At 48.8% G+C, this 17,207-nt stretch overlaps 8 protein-coding genes across 8 annotated transcripts; 2 read left to right on the forward strand and 6 right to left on the reverse strand.

Annotated features, from left to right (window-relative positions):
* Positions 1–2,588: 2,588 nt before the first annotated feature.
* Positions 2,589–3,548, reverse strand: HO133_004883 (uncharacterized protein; the record flags this gene model as incomplete). The annotated part of the gene is made up of 1 exon (XM_037295795.1): positions 2,589–3,548. The coding sequence occupies one exon, from the start codon at positions 3,546–3,548 to the stop codon at positions 2,589–2,591; it is 960 nt and encodes a 319-aa protein (XP_037157796.1).
* Positions 3,549–4,260: 712 nt separating this feature from the next.
* Positions 4,261–5,984, reverse strand: HO133_004884 (uncharacterized protein; the record flags this gene model as incomplete). Its single annotated transcript, XM_037295796.1, has 2 exons — positions 4,261–5,601; positions 5,652–5,984. 2 exons carry the CDS (start codon positions 5,982–5,984, stop codon positions 4,261–4,263), a joined length of 1,674 nt encoding a protein of 557 aa, XP_037157797.1.
* Positions 5,985–6,847: 863 nt separating this feature from the next.
* On the reverse strand, positions 6,848–7,755 carry HO133_004885 (uncharacterized protein; the record flags this gene model as incomplete). Its single annotated transcript, XM_037295797.1, is given in 2 exon segments — positions 6,848–7,186; positions 7,204–7,755. The coding sequence occupies 2 exon segments, from the start codon at positions 7,753–7,755 to the stop codon at positions 6,848–6,850; spliced, it is 891 nt and encodes a 296-aa protein (XP_037157798.1).
* A 965-nt stretch (positions 7,756–8,720) lies between these two features.
* HO133_004886 (uncharacterized protein) lies at positions 8,721–9,292 on the reverse strand (the record flags this gene model as incomplete). Its single annotated transcript, XM_037295798.1, has 4 exons — positions 8,721–8,823; positions 8,897–8,909; positions 9,045–9,100; positions 9,156–9,292. 4 exons carry the CDS (start codon positions 9,290–9,292, stop codon positions 8,721–8,723), a joined length of 309 nt encoding a protein of 102 aa, XP_037157799.1.
* A 709-nt stretch (positions 9,293–10,001) lies between these two features.
* HO133_004887 (uncharacterized protein) lies at positions 10,002–11,728 on the reverse strand (the record flags this gene model as incomplete). Its single annotated transcript, XM_037295799.1, has 4 exons — positions 10,002–10,791; positions 10,846–10,964; positions 11,018–11,313; positions 11,371–11,728. The coding sequence occupies 4 exons, from the start codon at positions 11,726–11,728 to the stop codon at positions 10,002–10,004; spliced, it is 1,563 nt and encodes a 520-aa protein (XP_037157800.1).
* Positions 11,729–13,280: 1,552 nt separating this feature from the next.
* On the forward strand, positions 13,281–14,608 carry HO133_004888 (uncharacterized protein; the record flags this gene model as incomplete). Its single annotated transcript, XM_037295800.1, has 2 exons — positions 13,281–14,324; positions 14,396–14,608. 2 exons carry the CDS (start codon positions 13,281–13,283, stop codon positions 14,606–14,608), a joined length of 1,257 nt encoding a protein of 418 aa, XP_037157801.1.
* A 57-nt stretch (positions 14,609–14,665) lies between these two features.
* On the reverse strand, positions 14,666–15,655 carry HO133_004889 (uncharacterized protein; the record flags this gene model as incomplete). The annotated part of the gene is made up of 1 exon (XM_037295801.1): positions 14,666–15,655. The coding sequence occupies one exon, from the start codon at positions 15,653–15,655 to the stop codon at positions 14,666–14,668; it is 990 nt and encodes a 329-aa protein (XP_037157802.1).
* A 639-nt stretch (positions 15,656–16,294) lies between these two features.
* On the forward strand, positions 16,295–17,032 carry HO133_004890 (uncharacterized protein; the record flags this gene model as incomplete). Its single annotated transcript, XM_037295802.1, has 1 exon — positions 16,295–17,032. The coding sequence occupies one exon, from the start codon at positions 16,295–16,297 to the stop codon at positions 17,030–17,032; it is 738 nt and encodes a 245-aa protein (XP_037157803.1).
* Positions 17,033–17,207: the final 175 nt, after the last annotated feature.

Below are 17,207 nucleotides of genomic sequence, written 5' to 3' on the forward strand. Positions count from 1 at the left end.
CTAGAATCTCTTTAAGACTATAATAATCTAAATAGTTAAAATAATCGAGATATCTTTATAGCTACGATAGTCTAAATAGCTAAATTAATTAGAATATCTTTATATCTACGATAGATTAAATAGCTGAGATAGCTCGAATAGCTAAATTAGCTAGAATATCTCTAAGGTTATAATAGCTTAAATAGCTAAAGTAATTAAAATATCTCTATGGCTGCGGAAGCTTAATTAGTTAAAGTAATTAAGATATTTTTATAATTACGATAGTCTAATTAGCTAGACTAGCTGAAATTTTCTCTAACTGCGATAACTTAATTAGTTAAAATAATTAAGATATCTTTATAGCTGCGATAGCCTAATTAGTTGAAATTATTAAGACCTCTCTATGGCTGCGATAGCTCGATTAGTTAAAATTTTAAGATATCTTTATAGCTACGATAGCTAAGATATCCTAAATAGCTAAAGTAATTAAGATATCTCTATAGCTACAATAGCGTAAACGGCTGAAAAGCTGAGATATCTTTATAACTGCGATAGTCTAAATAGCTGAAATAATTGGAACATCCCTATATCTGCGATATTCCAAATAGCTGATATAGCTAAGATATCTTTATGGTTGCGATAGCCCGAATAGCTGGAATGACTGAAACCTCTCTGTGGTTGCGATAGCCCGGACAGCTGAAATGGCTGGGATATCTTTATGGTTGCGATAGCCCGAATAGCTGGAATGACTGAAACATCCCCGTGGCTGCGATAGCTGAAGTAGCTGGATATGACTGCGGTAGTTCAAATAGCTGAAATGACTGGGATAGCCCAAATAGCTGGAATTGCTGAGACATCTCCAAGGCTATAGTAGTCTAAATAGCTGACTAACTGTAATAGTTATATAGCTGCAATAGCTTAAATAGCTGAAATAGCTGAGATAGCTATATAACTACAATAGCTTAAATAGCTAATATAGCTATAATAGTCTAAATAGCTAAAATAGCTATATAGCTATAATAGCTTAAATAGCTAAAATAGCTAAAATATTTATATGGCTATAATAGCCCATATAGCTGTAATAGCTGAAATAGCTAAAATAGTCATATAGCTATAATAGCTTAATAGCTCTTATAGCTGTAATAGCTAAAATAGCTGAAATAGTTATATAGCTATAATAGCTTAAATAGCTAAAATAGTTAAAATAGCTAAAATAGCTAAAATAGTCGCATGGCTGTAATAGCTTAAATAGTTGAAATAGCTAAAATATTTATATAGCTGCAATAACCCACATAGCTATAATAGCTGAAATAGCTAAAATAGCTATATGGCTGTAATAGCTTAATAGCTCTTATAGCTATAATAGCTAATATAGCTGAAATAATTACATAGCTATAATAGCTTAAATAGCTGAAATAGCTAATATAGCTGAAATAGTTATCTAACTATAATAGCTTAAATAGCTAATATAGTTATATAACTATAATAGTTTAAATAGCTAATATAGCTGAAATAGCTAAATAGCTATAATAGCCGAAATAGCTAAAATAGCTATAATAATTAAAAATATTCATATGGTTATAATAGCTTAAATAGCTAAAATGTCTATATAGCTATATTAATCTAAATAGCTAAAATAGCTATATAGCTGTAATAGCTTAAATAGCTAAAATAGCTGAAATAGCGATATAGCTACGATAGCCGAAATAGCTAAAATAGCTACGATGATTAAAAATATTCATATAGCTATAATAGCCTAAATAGCTGAAATATTTATATGACTATATTAGTTTAAATAGCTAAAATAGCTATAATAGTTTAAATAGCTAAAATGACTAAAATAGCTAAAATAGTAATATAGCTATAATAGCCGAAATAACTAAAATAGCTACGATGATTAAAAATATCTATATAACTATAATAGTTTAAATAGTTAAAGTAATTAGAATATTAATGTAATTACGATAGCTAAGGTGAATAGTTATAGATAAAATAGCTAAAGTATATATTTAAATAATAGCTATATAATCGTATGGTCGTATGGCTATAAATAGCTGAAATAGCTCTAATGGTTGATATGGCTCTAATGGGTGAATAGCTATATAATATCTATGTGACTGCAATAGCCTTAAATAGCTGGTATGCTGGATAATTCCATATAGTTGATATAGCTGGAAATGGCTGAGTAGCCTCATAGTCGCATGACTGTAATAGGGCTAAAATAGGGCTGAAATAGGGCTAAAATAAGGCTAAAATATTTATATGACTGCAGTGGCCTTAAATAGCTGGAATAGCTGAATAGCTTTATGGCCGTATAGCTGAAATAACCGAAATATTCTTTCGTAATGACTGATAAAAGAATAATAATATGGCTCTGAAAGAGATGAAATCGAATGAAGAGCCGTTGATAGGTGTAAAATAGGTGGCTATATAGCTCGTACTAGATATCTGTCCCCAACCCTTTACCGGGGTACCAACAGGGGTATCAACAAGGGTACCAACAGCGAACGGCTGATCAAACAGCCACCAACGCTATGGCCTCATAATGGACCCACTAACCCACAGTCCCACTGTTGCGATTAGAGCTTGTTCCTCTGAACTGATCGTTCTCAGCGGATTAACAACTCGACTTGCCCCATACATCTGGCAGTTACAGTCAGTATGCTGGCCTTCCGACAGATTGCACCTTGAGGAGAAGGTTTCACCGCAAAGTCGACCGGCACAGCAAAATAGTCTACGCCGACGGCCTCGGCTATCTCATCCCCACCTTCAATACCGGGAAGATGCACATAGGCACATTGCGCCTCGCCTCCTTTCCCTAGCAGACCTTTGCATACAGCCTCTGTGAATCGTAAGGTGGCATAAGCGGTAGACAATGTAGCAGCACCGTTCCATTCTTTGGCATAACACACCTCCCTCCCTCCAAACCGAACCCGATTCACAACTCCTTCCAACGCTATCCCTTTCACCCGCGCAGGAGGCTGCGCTTGGCTCATAAGCGGCACGATCGTCTGCGGCGAATGCCCTCCTACAACATCTATCTTCGCATACCCACCACCACCATCTTTTCCCTCCGCTTCCGCCAAAAACGTCTCCGCTCTCACCACATCAAGCGCAGTCACCCCAAACAACCTCCGCGCATCAAACACCCCGTACGCCTTCAGCAACGCGGCGGTAAAAGGCACAATGGCATTGACCGGATTCGTAAGGACCAGCATCACCGCTCCAGGGCTCACCCGCGCACACTCCCTCACCAGCTCGCTCACCACGGCCGCACTCCGCTGGAACAACGCGTCCCGCGATGCCACCTCCGCCGTGACGCCCGCCCCCGCCGCCACAATCACCACGTCGGCGTCCTTGAGCGCTCGCGCCAGCCCGTCGGAGGCGCCGGTGTAGCCGGACACTGATCGTGGGCTCGCGGTGGGTATGTGGGAGAGATCGACGGCGACGCCGGGCGCGCGGTGCCGGTCGTAGAGCGCGAGCGTGGAGACGAGCGGTGAGAGGCGGAGGAGGAGCGAGAGCGGCTGCCCGACTCCGCCGCCGGCGCCGAGGACGGCGATCTTCACCATCAGGGCGGGGTAGGGTTGGTAAGGATTATGCAGGTACGATGCTGGACGTATGGAAGGTTAGGGAAGTCTATATGGCACCTATTCTTTTGCTTTGTGGTAGAGCGGAGATGCACGGCTGTCACGTTTCTCGGTTTCCGATCGTCAAGTTGCGCCCGCGGACATGTGCAGTTGACAGGGAAAAGTTACTTGTGGATTCGCCGTTCGGTCAAGCGCAACTTTCGGTCAACGGTCGTTAGTGCCTGACGCGCAGATTTTGGCGCTAATGGCAATAGTGAGATCCGCGAAAAAGGAGGCAATGAAAAAACTCCCCTTGGATGGCTCTGAATCGTGTCATGCACTTTAATTGGCGAGGAATAGATTAGATGTACAGCACGGTTAGATAAGATTATTTTTCATCTAATTTTACTGTTGTACATATTATAGATTATGAACAGACAACGGCAAGCTAACTGCATCCAGTGATGCAGCCTCTACGCGACGCCATGGCGATTGTCTCGGTGAAGCGCGCTTTACGCATCAAATCCACCAAGATAGCTTCCCAGACTTCTATACCTTATCCTAGTTTCCCAATCTCACCAACCGGTCTTTAATAGCCGGGCCCCGGAGACTCCGCTTCTTGGATGTTGAGGATCCGGCGCCGATGGGTGGTGGGAAGGTTGCACTTAGGATTAACCTGTTAGCGAAGTGTTTATATCAAGGGTTTGGAAGTGTCTTACCCATAGTTGGGGGAGAATGCACTAGCGTTCGCTGCGGTCACCTGGAGAGACACATCGAGAGGATTTCTCGTGTTGGCTCCCGCGTTCCCCTCGTAAGACATCCCGTAGTGCTTGCAAGCGGCAATGTGATCTTTCGGAACTGTGAGGTTGCCGAGGTAGTCAGGTGCTTCGACAATGGTAGCGACGAGACCGGACGTGATGTGGTACTCGATGTGGCAATGGAAGAGCCAGACTCCGGGGTTGTCGGCCCGGAAACGCCACACGGATGACGAGTTCTTGTTCAACATGACAGTATCTCTTCGGACAGGGGTAGCAGAGACGTTCTTGTCGTAGACCCCGTCCCATATGCCGCCGGTGTCGGGATACCCACGCTGCAGGACTTGGTATTGATGGCCGTGGAGATGCATGGGATGGAGATTCTCATGCTGGTTGTTCACCACGATCTCGATGATCTCGCCATATTTAAGTACGAAGGGATTGCTGTTGACGCCGTAGACCACCGGGTCTGTGCTGTAGTTGCCAACGCTGAGGGCAGTGTAGAGAGATGGGACCTTTTGGGGAAGGTAGGTGATGTTGTTGATGGTGAAACGAGTGATGCCGTCAAAGGTCGCGTTGTTCAAGGTCATCTCTATGCGCCGGTCCACGGGTTCAAGTAGAGGCATGCGGTCATAGGGTATGAGATTGTTGACCTCATCAAAGAACTCGAATTCGTAGAATGTCAATTGCGGCGGTAGAGGCTTCGCTTCATCGTAGACGAGCCAAGCTGTCGTATTGCCGTTCCAGCCCTCGATCGTCGGAATACCGTGAGGTGGGAACAACATGTTGACATCGAGAGTCGCAAAGATGACAAAGTTCTTGCTCGTATCGTTTTTAGTCGTGATTAGTATGTCCCATCTTTGGGCGGGTGCGAGGCGCAGAATTTCGGACCCCAGGTAGTATTTCTCGACGGTGGTGCCATCAACTCCAACGGCGGTAAAAGGATGTCCATCAAAGTAGACGGCGACACCGGGGAAGTTCGCCATGTCGATCATGTGAATCAGGTATGTCTTTCCTGGCAGCACCTTGATGGTATTGTTCTGGCTGTCATTGATGAGGCCCGCGACTGGGATTGGCGCCTGCCCGGATTGGATGGAATTATTGTTGACATCGGCAGTGGATTGGTAGTAATTCAGGAGTGTGGGCATCTCCTCATGGTACCAATCCGAGAACGTCATTGTCATTTCTTCGTCGAAATGGTAGGGGAAATTCGGGTCGTGAACAATGAGAGGTCCCCGCAGCCCGTCTGGGTATTGGCCTTGAGTATGCGAGTGGTACCAATAGGAGCCTGTCTGATTTATCTGGGAACATTGTCAGCGCTGATGCTTAATCAGAGCAGCGTGCAGCCTACTGGAAAGGAATAGGTGAAGCTGCTGTTCGGAGGCACTGGACATTGGGCTGTTCCAGCAGAACCGTCCATGGTCGCATGCCCATACTGGTTCAGTCCATGCCAATGAAGGCCGGTTGACTCATTGCCAAGGTTGTTGTAGATGGTGACGATGAGGTGATCTCCGAGGTCAACGTCTATCTGCGGGCATGGCCACTCGCCATTGATCCCAATGACAGGCCGGGGGAAAGCTCCATCGGGGTTCCTGTTGACCCAATCAATGCTCCAGTCGTACTTGACGACCTTTGCGAATGCAAGCTGGCTGCAGCCCAACAAAAGGAGACCCAAGGAAAACATGGCGGTTAATGGAAAGAGGATAGAGAGGAAAGAGGGACGACATATTTGCGCGCAGCCGCATGCAGCTATATATTAGAGATGTTGTCAGATCACAAGATTCTCGAAAGAGCTGCCCGGTCGAGTGCGACCAGGCCGAGACCATCGTACAATGCACTGAATCATCACAATCAGGATTTTCAAGCTTTCAGCGGAGGGAAGCATGCAAAATCAACGGATCCGGGTTAAGAGACGCAGATGGCATTTTGTATAGGCGACCGAAGTCACCGAAGTCGGCATATTGCTTCTTCCTCGCGTAAAATAGTGCCCTGTGCTGGAAATTGTTGCCTGCCAAGGATGCTGGGTCCCGCTTCCTTTCTCTGTTTTCTGTACATGTGGATTGGCTTGACATGCACATGGACCAAATTGGGTATTGCTTTTGCATGATAGGAAGAGGAAGTAGGTAGGAGGCTCGTGGGAAGCGGGCGGAGAGTAAAAATGAAATCTTTCGGCAACGCCCGGCTACGGCGATCGTAAAATTGAGTAAGATGGATCTAGGCCAGATTCGGTTAGACTAATAAACGAGCCTTCTCCTCGGTCAAAGATCCAAAGATCCAAAGATCTCGTACCACGGTACTATAATAACGGACTGATTGCAGAAGGCCTGTTTCGAGGTCGCTCCATTGCCCAATATGGATTCATAGTGCATGAGATCTAGATTTAGCGGATGACAGTGCAGTCTGCAGGAACGTTGCCGACTTAGCTCGAGGCAAAAGACTCGGCAGACCTGTCACCATGTCACCATACGCTCTCCGTGTTCCCTCTTAATAACACTGAGAGTCGGCACTGATGTCTTCCAGGAAAGCAACTTATGACGCACTTTTGTCTCATGTGCCGCTTCGGTGATTCGGATCTTCTCGTCCTATAAGTGCAATCGCTTTGCAATAGCTAGTTGCCCGTCGTGGACATGCCCATCTCTTCGTCTCCGCGGCAAGCTCCACATCAATCTCGTCATCAGCCTCATCCAACTTCACTCCCAACCCCAACGAGGGTGGAATAGCTAATGGCCCACGTGAATAACATGCACACCATCTCCTCTCTTCCGCAGCAAGCTCAGCGTCCATCTCATCATCACTCGCGTACTCCTCCGGACCCAGACTCCCATACCCCATACAACGCGTCGTGATGTCCGGCGCAAAATCCTCAACATAAAATCTGAATCCCGTCTGCGAAAACCCATTACCACATCCTCCAACTCGTCCCACGTGAAGAGTTTGCCGATTTGGTGATGGTCGTTGATCACAAGCCTGATACCGTCACCGAGAGACTTGTAAAATGTTTGGTTTCGCCCTTGAGCGACGGGGTACACATGTTGGAAGTCCGGGGTTGCAGGGGGTAGCGCTGCGATTTGCTCGTCGATGTACTCTTCGGCGACAGCGATGAGAGAGCGCATGTGGTTTCGGTCGAGACTGCGGCGGATGCCAAAGCCGAGGCGGAGGAGGATGTCGGTGTCGGGCACCTTGAAGCGGTAGGGAAGCAGGAAATTGTCCACGAGAGCCGAGGAGTTGGAGAGGCTGGGTGGAGTGGAATTCTTGAGAGATTCAGAGGTTATAATCTCACCCGTGGGTAGCCTTGGAGTGGAGGTGTTAGGGGCCGGTACCAGTGCCGTGAGGGAAGCGAGAGATAGGTAACAGAGGAGAAGAAGGCCAAATGCCATACATTGTTGCTGGAGAGAGTATGAGGCGGGGGGAGACAACTCCAGGTGCGGTTCCAGAGGATTGAATTCAGTAGTCATATATTTATAGCATTATATACATCTTCCATCGAACTTCCGCACCATGTCCTTCGTTTAATTGCCATGAAACCCCTTGCAACGGAAAAGGAGAGAGAGATCGCGACGTTGCGCGACATGCGCTCCAAAGAGTTCGCGTTTCTTGTTGCTTTCGAAACATTTTACAATCATAAGCGCACAGGGAGAATACAACTTTGGGAACAAAACGGCCCATCCGTGCCAGCACTAGTGGGTGACAAAAGTCACCGAGATGCCAAGACTTATGTTGCACAGCGACCATCTTGCAGTAAAACAGATCCACCACAGCCAAAGTTAGCAACTCAAGATTCTCAGAAATAGGTCCTAAGAGGCCGAGCTACCTTTCAGAATTTGTTTCAGGTCCGTTGAGTACCGTTGTGCTTGTTGAGATTGTTTGAGCACCTCGAATTTCTTCCCATCCCGGAATCAAGCGGGACCCTGACTCCGGCGACTTTGGTCGCCCCCCTGGTGGAGCAAATTGTGAACGCATACACCAGCGAATTCATCACGTTCGGAAGAAATACAGCCATATCAAACCAAATTGCTGGTCAACGAAATCGTCAGTACGATCAAGGCTTTGGAGCGTACCGCAACCTGGGTACAGGCAAGGTGTTGGAGCAGTGAGCGCTATTGACGAAAAGTCAGTCTTTGCGTCAAGGTGGTATGAGCACTAAATCGTAGTTGCTGGCCAAAGGGGGGGTTTGGGGAGAGGTGGGCGGAAAAGGAGCGTACGATCAATCTCAGACCACAATTCCCATTCGTCGGCCATATGATTTCCTTGCGTGATCCATTTCGACATCGAGTACACTTTGTTCGTATACGACAGCGCGCGATTCGGGAGACCGCCGCCGCTTTTCTAATCGTTGTATCCACTGATACCGGCGCTGGCGATGAGCAGAAAATCAGCTCGCTGCCGGCTGGAAGAGATGAAGATTATCTCGGAGAAAGACCTACGTCTCTGCGACGAAACAGCCCGTAAGGTCGCCACCGTTACCGAACAGAGGATCGGCCATCTGCTGGTGTTGGCACTGGATCGCAAGGGCATCGTCGGTACTGCGACTTCAGCTCAGAGTCAGCGTAAAGCACTACACAGCGGGCCACTTATTGTTGGGAAATAGCTGCGTACTTCAACGGCAGGCCTTGCGCCTGTTGAGACTTGTTCAGGCCGAGACATGGTGTGCACGCTTGGGTAATCTGCCACCAGCCATTGATGAAGAGGCCAAAGGTCAGGGCGCATGGTTTTCACGGGTCTGTTGGGTTGCTGGGGTTTGCACAAGCGTCGTGTTCGCCGTGCTTCAGAGGGTTCGGATTGGGAAATAGAGACATGCCGCTTCATAACTTGTCAGTCGCATACTCAGCCAGAATTTGTGGGTCTTGCAACGAACACTCCGATCATAGCAATGGCCAAGTCCAGGGCAGTGGCGCCTGCGGCAACAAGGGCTGCTTCTTTCGGTCCCGCGGCTCCTGGAGATGAGTAGACGCCTTGCTTGGTTTCTTGACGTCCTTGTGCGTTTGTCAGCATGCTAGTGTTGGCGTTGCTAGGGTGCCGCTGGCTTTACCTTTGAGCTCCGATGGATGACCCAGAAAGCTAACAGGGAAGGTATGCGGCAGCGATCAGCGTGCAAAGCGTAAGGCTTCATGTTCGATGGGCGCCCACAGTCTTAGACTGCTCTGGTATATACGAGAAAAGAATTACTACAGAGAGGAGTCCTGGCTGGCAAGAACGTTTGGAAATGGAGCTGACACAACGACAGGAATGAATGTGAGAGTTACTTCTGAGAAGAGCACTAAAGATCTTGCGACTGAACGCTGCAGATCTAGAGCGGGCTCAGAGCTAAATAAGGCATTGAACTCTCCTGTCTCGCGCGGAAAGCTGACATTATACCATTATTGGGTTGATCAGATTCCTGTACTTAGCGTGGATACGGGAGCACCGTCGTCATCGAAGCAACCACACTGGGGAAGTTGTGACTCATTTCTGTAGGAGCTCTACACACGCGAGACAGCTATGACTCCTGACTCATCACGAGCAGCGTTTCGGTTAGCAGGGACACCAAATATGTACATTTTCACTCACCACAAATCTTTTTCGGTAAATTTTGGGGCGCGTCGGACAAATTGGTGTTTCAAGGCTCAAAGAGTGTTTGAGATGCTTGAGATGCACGGGATACTAAGGTGGCTTGGCGCCCGACCTCCACAGTAGCGAGTGGAATTGATCCACAACAAATGAGCTACTCGCGTGGGTCTGCCCAGTCCGGACCAGATTGTTTTAATGACTCCGGCTGCATCTGCCCAGCATGTGGCACCAGCAAACGCACCTCCTCGCAAATGCTCTCGAATTCTGCTCTTTGCAAGCGATCGACGTAGAAAAGCGTTTGCAAGGTATCGCGTATCTCAATCCATTGCCAGGACAATATACCGTGGGATCCCTCGGCAAGTTTGAACAAAAACCATTCTTTCATACGCTTCTCTTTCGATATCCAGATACCGAACATGAACGCCCAGACCAGGATTGAGGGGAAACTTTTCCACGACTCGGCGAGATCCAGACTACTCAAGACTTCGTAGAGTTGAATCACCATACTGTCCATGATCATAGAGGGCCCGTAAATGTTGTATTGGTATCTGACAGCGAAGATCGGTACGGTCACCCGACAGATCGATTGTATGTCGGAGTCTTGTCGATAGAGGTGCGTAGATAAGAACGTGATCAAATGGTGCTGGACACGCAGAGCCAAAGTCTCGAAGTATTCAACCTCATAGAGCGTGACATCGACCCCTCCACTACACAACTCTCTGAAGGCAATGACGACGCTCAGATCGCGGTATGCTTGACTCATATCTGGATCAAGCAGGTCCTTGAACTTCATAAGCTCCATTCCAAGTAGGCGAAGCCTGGGATCGATTCCGGCAGAAATCCGGTCAAGTGTATTCTTTGGAAGCTTTGGTTTCATTGGGACAATTGGGAAGGAAGGTAACGAGCGTCGTGTTGCAGCAAACCCAAGGTCTCCACTGAAACGCCTTTCTTCAGCATGAGATCAAGTTTGATGCTGAAATTGTAGGACAAAGACATACAACAGAGCAACTTGAATGAGAAAGACCGGCAACCCATCGAAGCCGCCTCGCAGGTTGATAAGTTCTCTGAGACCTTTCAAATGTATCTGGATTGCATCCGAGTCTTCCTCCACACCTAGCTGTTGGTAGATTCGTGAGCACGTCGCACATGGCTGCAATTGGGCGCGCTTACTTCGCAACCAAATAGAGTGAGAACGGTCAAGATGGTCGACAGCTGGGTTGCGTCCAAGACATTTTGCAATTTGCGGTTGATAAGGTTGATACTCGCAACCTTATGCAACTGGAGCTCTGTAAATGCCGCCGATGGATTAAAGGGCTTGACATGTTTCAGCTTGAGGGTGCTGGAGGTGATACCTAGGAGTGCGTGCAGCAAAGCAGGTTCGATGAATGCTTGCGGGATGATGGTTTGGTTCCAAGCCTGATTCACGGCCGGGATTGGGAAGACCTCTGGGATTATTTCCTCGGTATCTTTATAGCGGAGCAGTCAGCCTGGAGGCTCACAGTCGGGCATAATAAGTCGCTTACAAAAGGCTAGCAGTGCCCTCTTCGCCGGGGTCAAGGGAAGCAACGACTGTGGATAAGGATCAAGGCTAGGAGGTATACTCGCACTTGTAGGGGCGGTCTCGCTTGCAAAACCTTGGCTCGTTGGAGGCAAGGTGGAACCTTGAGCTGCTGGTGAAGGCCGAGTGGCGAGTGGACCATGGTTGGCCTGGACAAATTTCGGAGCCTTTGTGTATTGCGATCGTGCGTATTCGCAGACAAGGCCACATTTAGTGCAATTTGAACAGACAGGTCGTTCCTCATCACATCGGATAGATCTTTGCCTGCACGTCTGACAACCTCTCCACGGCTCTGCATGTCTTATTCGTTTGCCTACTTCCATTATGGTCCTTCGACATCATCGGACACATGGATGGTGTTGGGCAGATTGACGTTAAGCTGTCTCATATATACTGTACTCAACGAGTCAATTTTAAGCCAGTAGCCGGATCGACGAGCCCTCATTGGGCTTACGGAATACGGATGACGCAATATATCTTGAAATGGTGGGTGGCTTGCAGTAGTCCTCCAGACAGCGGCTGACAAGGTATCGATTGTAATCGAGATGCGCCGTCTTGTATCTGCTCAAGCTGAGATTCTTCCAGATAAGGTCGGTGCCGAATGCAGGGACTCTTATATATCCTTGTAGCCATGCAGAAAGACCTGTCGCCACCTTCCCTCTCGGCGACCGGGACGCTATGGAATTGTTGACGTGGAAGGAACAATTGATGTTCATTGAAACGGAAAGCCTCAATACCAGTACGCCCCCTGTTTAGACGGAAAGAGAAATTAAAAAGACGGGACGAAAAGAAATATGACCGCAAAGATCGTCGGTGCCAAGATATGACTTCGGTTGAACCTCGGTGCTCTGTCAAATTTCCTACCGTCTGACCTTGGGCTTACAGCTCGAGCTTTTCCCCTAGTTACACCTCTGATCAGTCCCTCTCGTCTTCTTGTCTTACCACGATGAAGTATACCACTCGGCACGAGTCGTACTTGAATCGAATGACATCGATCTCTGCGGATAACCTCATGATGCAGGCTATTGACAAGCTGCATGCCTATGATCGACCATGCATATGCACCATGTCCCTTACCCCGCTGCCTTCCACACCATCTCTTGCTGAGGAAATGCTTGCGGGGAACATTGATCCGTCCTGTTTCCAACGTGTTTGTCAGCGCCGGTACACGGTTCACTACAAGCCATGATTCGACGCTGCCAACTTAAATCCCGCGGCCAAATCGTGAGAGACCTCAACCTCTTGAATGCTCGCAAAATGATGCCATGTCAAAGGTATGGTCTGTCAATCCATAGGAGCTCTCCTGGCAGACCTGTTTTGACATTCGCTTTGACAATTGCCAAGGTATGAGGTTATGCGATTTAAAAAAACCATCGCTGCCACGCCGTCTAGCAGCGCACCTGCCGGGTCGTCCTCTCTGTCACTTAGAGCTTTTCGACTCCTTTCTATCCTGCTACGTCTCTTCTGACATTTCGCGAGGATGCCCGAACTCCGCGGCCCTGCCTTGTTGGCAACGGTCACCACCCTCACGTCTCTAGGCTTTTTGATGATTGGCTATGACAATGGGCTGTTGGGAGGCTTGGGTCTGTTCCAACATATTCATACACTACGATAGTGTTGAGCCACTAATCGCCAAGACTTGTCTAGTCAACGGCGATGCCTTCAATAGCACGTTCAATAAACCCAGCCAGACCATGATTGGAACGATAGTATCTATCTATAACAGTAGGTTCTACGTCCGCATGGACGCATGTGGGAGATCAAAGTTTACCCAGATCGTCTGTGATAGTCGGATGCTTCCTCGGCGCAGTCGCAACATCTCTCATCGGTGAAAATCTCGGCCGACGAAAGAGCATTGCGATCGGAGTCGTCATCATGATTGTCGGCTCCCTACTGCAATCCACTGCCTACACGCGGGCGCACATCATCGTTGCTAGGATTGTCTCCGGATGCGGCATGGGGTTTATCAACTCGACGGTACCGGTATTTCAGTCAGAGTTCTCCCCGAAGGCCAGCAGAGGCTTGTATGTCTGCATGCAGCTTTCGACGCTGAACTTCGGTACCGATCTTGTGTATTGGATCGACTACGCTTTCTCCACGCATACCTCGAGCTACGCTTGGCGGATCCCCGTCATCTTGCAATGCGTCTTCCTATTTCCGATGCTTTTAATCATCTTTGTCTTGCCAGAGAGTCCACGATGGCTCGCCGCTCACAACCGGTCTGATGAATCACTATCGGTTCTTCGGCGCTTAAAGGGCCATACTTTGGACGACGAGGCCATCGTGAGGCTGCACAGCGACATTGTCAGAGCGGTTGAAGAAGAAGCAGCAATGAACGCTGGATCGTGGAGAACGATACTAAGTGCTGACAAGATCCATAGTAGGAGGAGGCTTCTCATCTCCAGCGCCATCCAAGCCTTTCAACAACTAGGTGGCATTAACGCGATCATCTATTACTCAAGCACGCTCTTCAAGAACGTCGGCTTCAGCAACCACCTCTCAGCCCTCATGTCCGGATTCTTGCAGCTCTGGTTCTTCGTCGCAAGTTTTATCCCATGGCTACTTATCGACCGCATCGGCAGACGGCCGCTACTCCTTTCCATGATCACCGTCATGGCTCTGGTAATGGCCGCCCAAGCCGCGCTGGTCTACCAGGTCCAGTTCAAGACCTCCGTAGCCTACGCTGCTGGAATCGCCGGCGCAGTCATGCTGTTCCTTTTCGAAGGCGCCTTCACGATCGGCTTCCAAGCCACCGTCTGGGTCTATCCATCTGAGATCCTGCCGTTGCGACTTAGGCAGAAGGGATCGAGTATATCGACTGCGGCAAATTGGATATGCAATTTCCTCATTGTGCAAATCACACCGCCGGCTATTGAAAATGTGGGATGGAGGACTTATGTCATCTTCGCTGTGTTAAATGTGAGTAGAACACGGCATTGAAGCCTTGGAAGCTGCGGCCGTCTCGAAGAATACTGATGTCATGTTGACAGGCAACATGGGTGCCAATTATATATCTGTTCTTTCCCGAAAGTAAAGGCCGAGAGCTAGAGGACTTTGACCGTATGTTTGCAGGAGAGGATGATGCTGCTATTACCGAAACGACGACTGGCGACAAAGATCCGGTATATCTTGAAAGGAACGAGCCGGTGGCAGTCAAGGGTGCTGCAGCTCATGAAGAGGAAGGCTTGAAGAGCTTGGTATGAATCTTTCAGCTAGGTCGGTGTAGCTACCGCAAAGCCAGAGGCCTGGCCGATTCTAACCTATATATCATCCTTGATTCCCACGAATTTTAGAGAATCCGCCCACAGCTTCTTCTCGCCCCCATCGTTATATGCCCTAGGATGATATCCCATGGCTAATGGGGAGGGATCATCCGTCTCCTCGGCCTCCTGGCAATCTTCCAAATACCTTCCACCCCTCCCTTCCCACTCCTTGCTCAGCGCCGCATAAACCGTCGTAGCGGCACCTTGTTCTGGACTCTTCATGTAATACCGCGCCGCGTCCATCCCGGCCGAGAGTTGATCCATGACGTGCACCTGCAGTCCCGTCATGATCCCACCAGGCATCACACTCAGCCCATGTAGACCCTTTGCCCCGTAGCGTCGCTCAATCTCGTTTGCCATGTATATATTCGCCGTCTTGCTTTGCCCGTACGCGGTCCAGGGCGCGTAGTCGCCTTTCTCAAAATTGTAGTCGTCGAATTGGATGCCAGCGCCACGGTGGCCGGAGGAGGAAAGGCATACGACGCGGGAGTTGAAGCCTGGCGTTGAGGAGGCGAAAAGGGTAGGTTTGAGGAGCTGGAAGAGTAGGAAGTGGGCGAGATGGTTGGTGCCGAATTGAGTCTCAAAGCCATCCGCCGTTCTACCCTCTGGTGTCGCCATGACGCCTGCATTGTTGATGAGAATATTGAGCGTCTTACTCTGTTTCTGGAACTCCTCTGCCGCCGACCGCACGCTGTCGAGGGAGTTCAGGTCCATCTTCAAAAGCTCGACATACCCCGGCTTCAGGATGTCGGATAGGGCGGCTTGTCCCTTGGCGGTGTCGCGGACTCCCAGGAACAGCTTCGCACCCGTAGTATTCAGAGCTTTGGCGGTCTCGATGCCAATGCCTGAAGAGCAGCCAGTGATGAGGACGACTTTGTCCGTGAGCTTGCCTAGCAGGCCTTCATCTCTGACGATGTCGAGGGCTGTAGGGCGGGCATCTCCGGGCCCTTTGGGATTTTGGTGGGCGGCGGCGTAGCGAGAGGACATGCTTGCTGTGGTTGAGAAGAGGGTCTGGGCGGTTGGATGCTGGCAGTAGAGAGTACTGGAGGGTAGAGGAAGAGCAGGAAGAAGCTTGAAGCGCGATAAGTGTAGCAAAAGTTTAGCAAAGAAGAAGCGGGACACTAATACTCGCGATGTGGTGGTGCTCTCCAATTGTTCTGGCCATGAATGGGGGAGGTGGAAGTCGATGTCCGAGCTCCGAATCAACTCCGAGTCAAGATGTCTCCATTCTTGGGAGCTTATCAATCAAGCCATCTCTGGCTCGGCGGAAAGAGCCTGAGAGAAGATGAGAAGACGAGAAGATGATTGGCTCCTTGAGACGAAGGATCAATCGTCCATTGGTAATGCCTTGCTCGTAAGGGAAGGAGCAAAACACAAATGGGCCCTGAAGACATCCGAATCCTTGGCGTTGTGCTGAGCTATGCCTAAAAAAGCTAGCTCTAGCTCTCTGAATTTAAATCGAGTGATTCAAAATGCTTGCACAATGCTTACTGATCCGTTGGCTCTTAACGTATAGAGATGCTGTCTGATCATTCGATACATGCTTATCTTCTGCGTTATCATATGAGTGTGTCTATAATACCACGCCGTGCTTTAAAGCCGACCCAATGCCAGGGAAGCCGTACAATGCATCTTGTACACCATTTATTTACCGCAGATATTGATAAGGAATCCCCCAAACAGTTAGCCTCCCTCAAGCGAGTGACTTATCCACGCGCGGACGAGGTGTCACTGAAGCTTGTTGAAAAGGGGAGCGATGAGGTCGCCACCATGACTCTATCACAAGCTTTGCAACGCCTCAAACCTCGCTCTTACCTGGCAAAAGCAGGACCAGGAGCATACTGTATCGAAACATTTCCCGATCCTGGACCACAAAAGGTCTTGAAAGTTACAAAACCATCATACAAACCATACACCAGAGCTGGTCGGGGCAAGGAAACCCATGTCAGCACTTCCTGTACTCCGCAGCTTCTTCGCCATCATTTGAGGACGTCTTACGAATACCTCCTGCAAGGGGCTCGTATGGAGTATCACCTTCATCAGAACGTCAAGGAGAAAACCCGCACGGTCGCCTGGGCCCTTGCACACTGCATGGAACTCAGGCCGGAGTCAATCTTAGCGGCAATGCCCGAGGGGACAACAATGTTGGGGGAGCCTGTTGTCACCGATTTGTCTTTCAAAACGAGGCCCTCCAAAAATCCCGAACGCGCCAAGTCTCAGATGATGTGGATAATGGAGAATACGCAAGTCCGTGGAGTGGAAGGTACGCCGCAACGAGTCACGGCATTTCTCGCGAAATTGCCATTTCATAGAAAGCAATTGGAGGATGAGACATCCCCTGTCGTTACGCCTGAGGATGTTTGATCAGAATTGTTGTTGCTACTTCTTGTTTTGGCATCCGTGGATGTTCAACCCGAGATCGGTCGACATGATGCAGCAGATTGACTGTGCTCTTCGACTCTCTGTTGGATTTTCGACTAGGCTCGCCAAAGGAAGGGTAATCTTTCAATTTGCAACAACTTCGCCCCTGGAATCAGCT

Source organism: Letharia lupina, assembly GCF_014066315.1.
Source record: "Letharia lupina isolate WasteWater1 chromosome Unknown contig_2, whole genome shotgun sequence".
Lineage (NCBI taxonomy): Eukaryota > Fungi > Ascomycota > Lecanoromycetes > Lecanorales > Parmeliaceae > Letharia > Letharia lupina.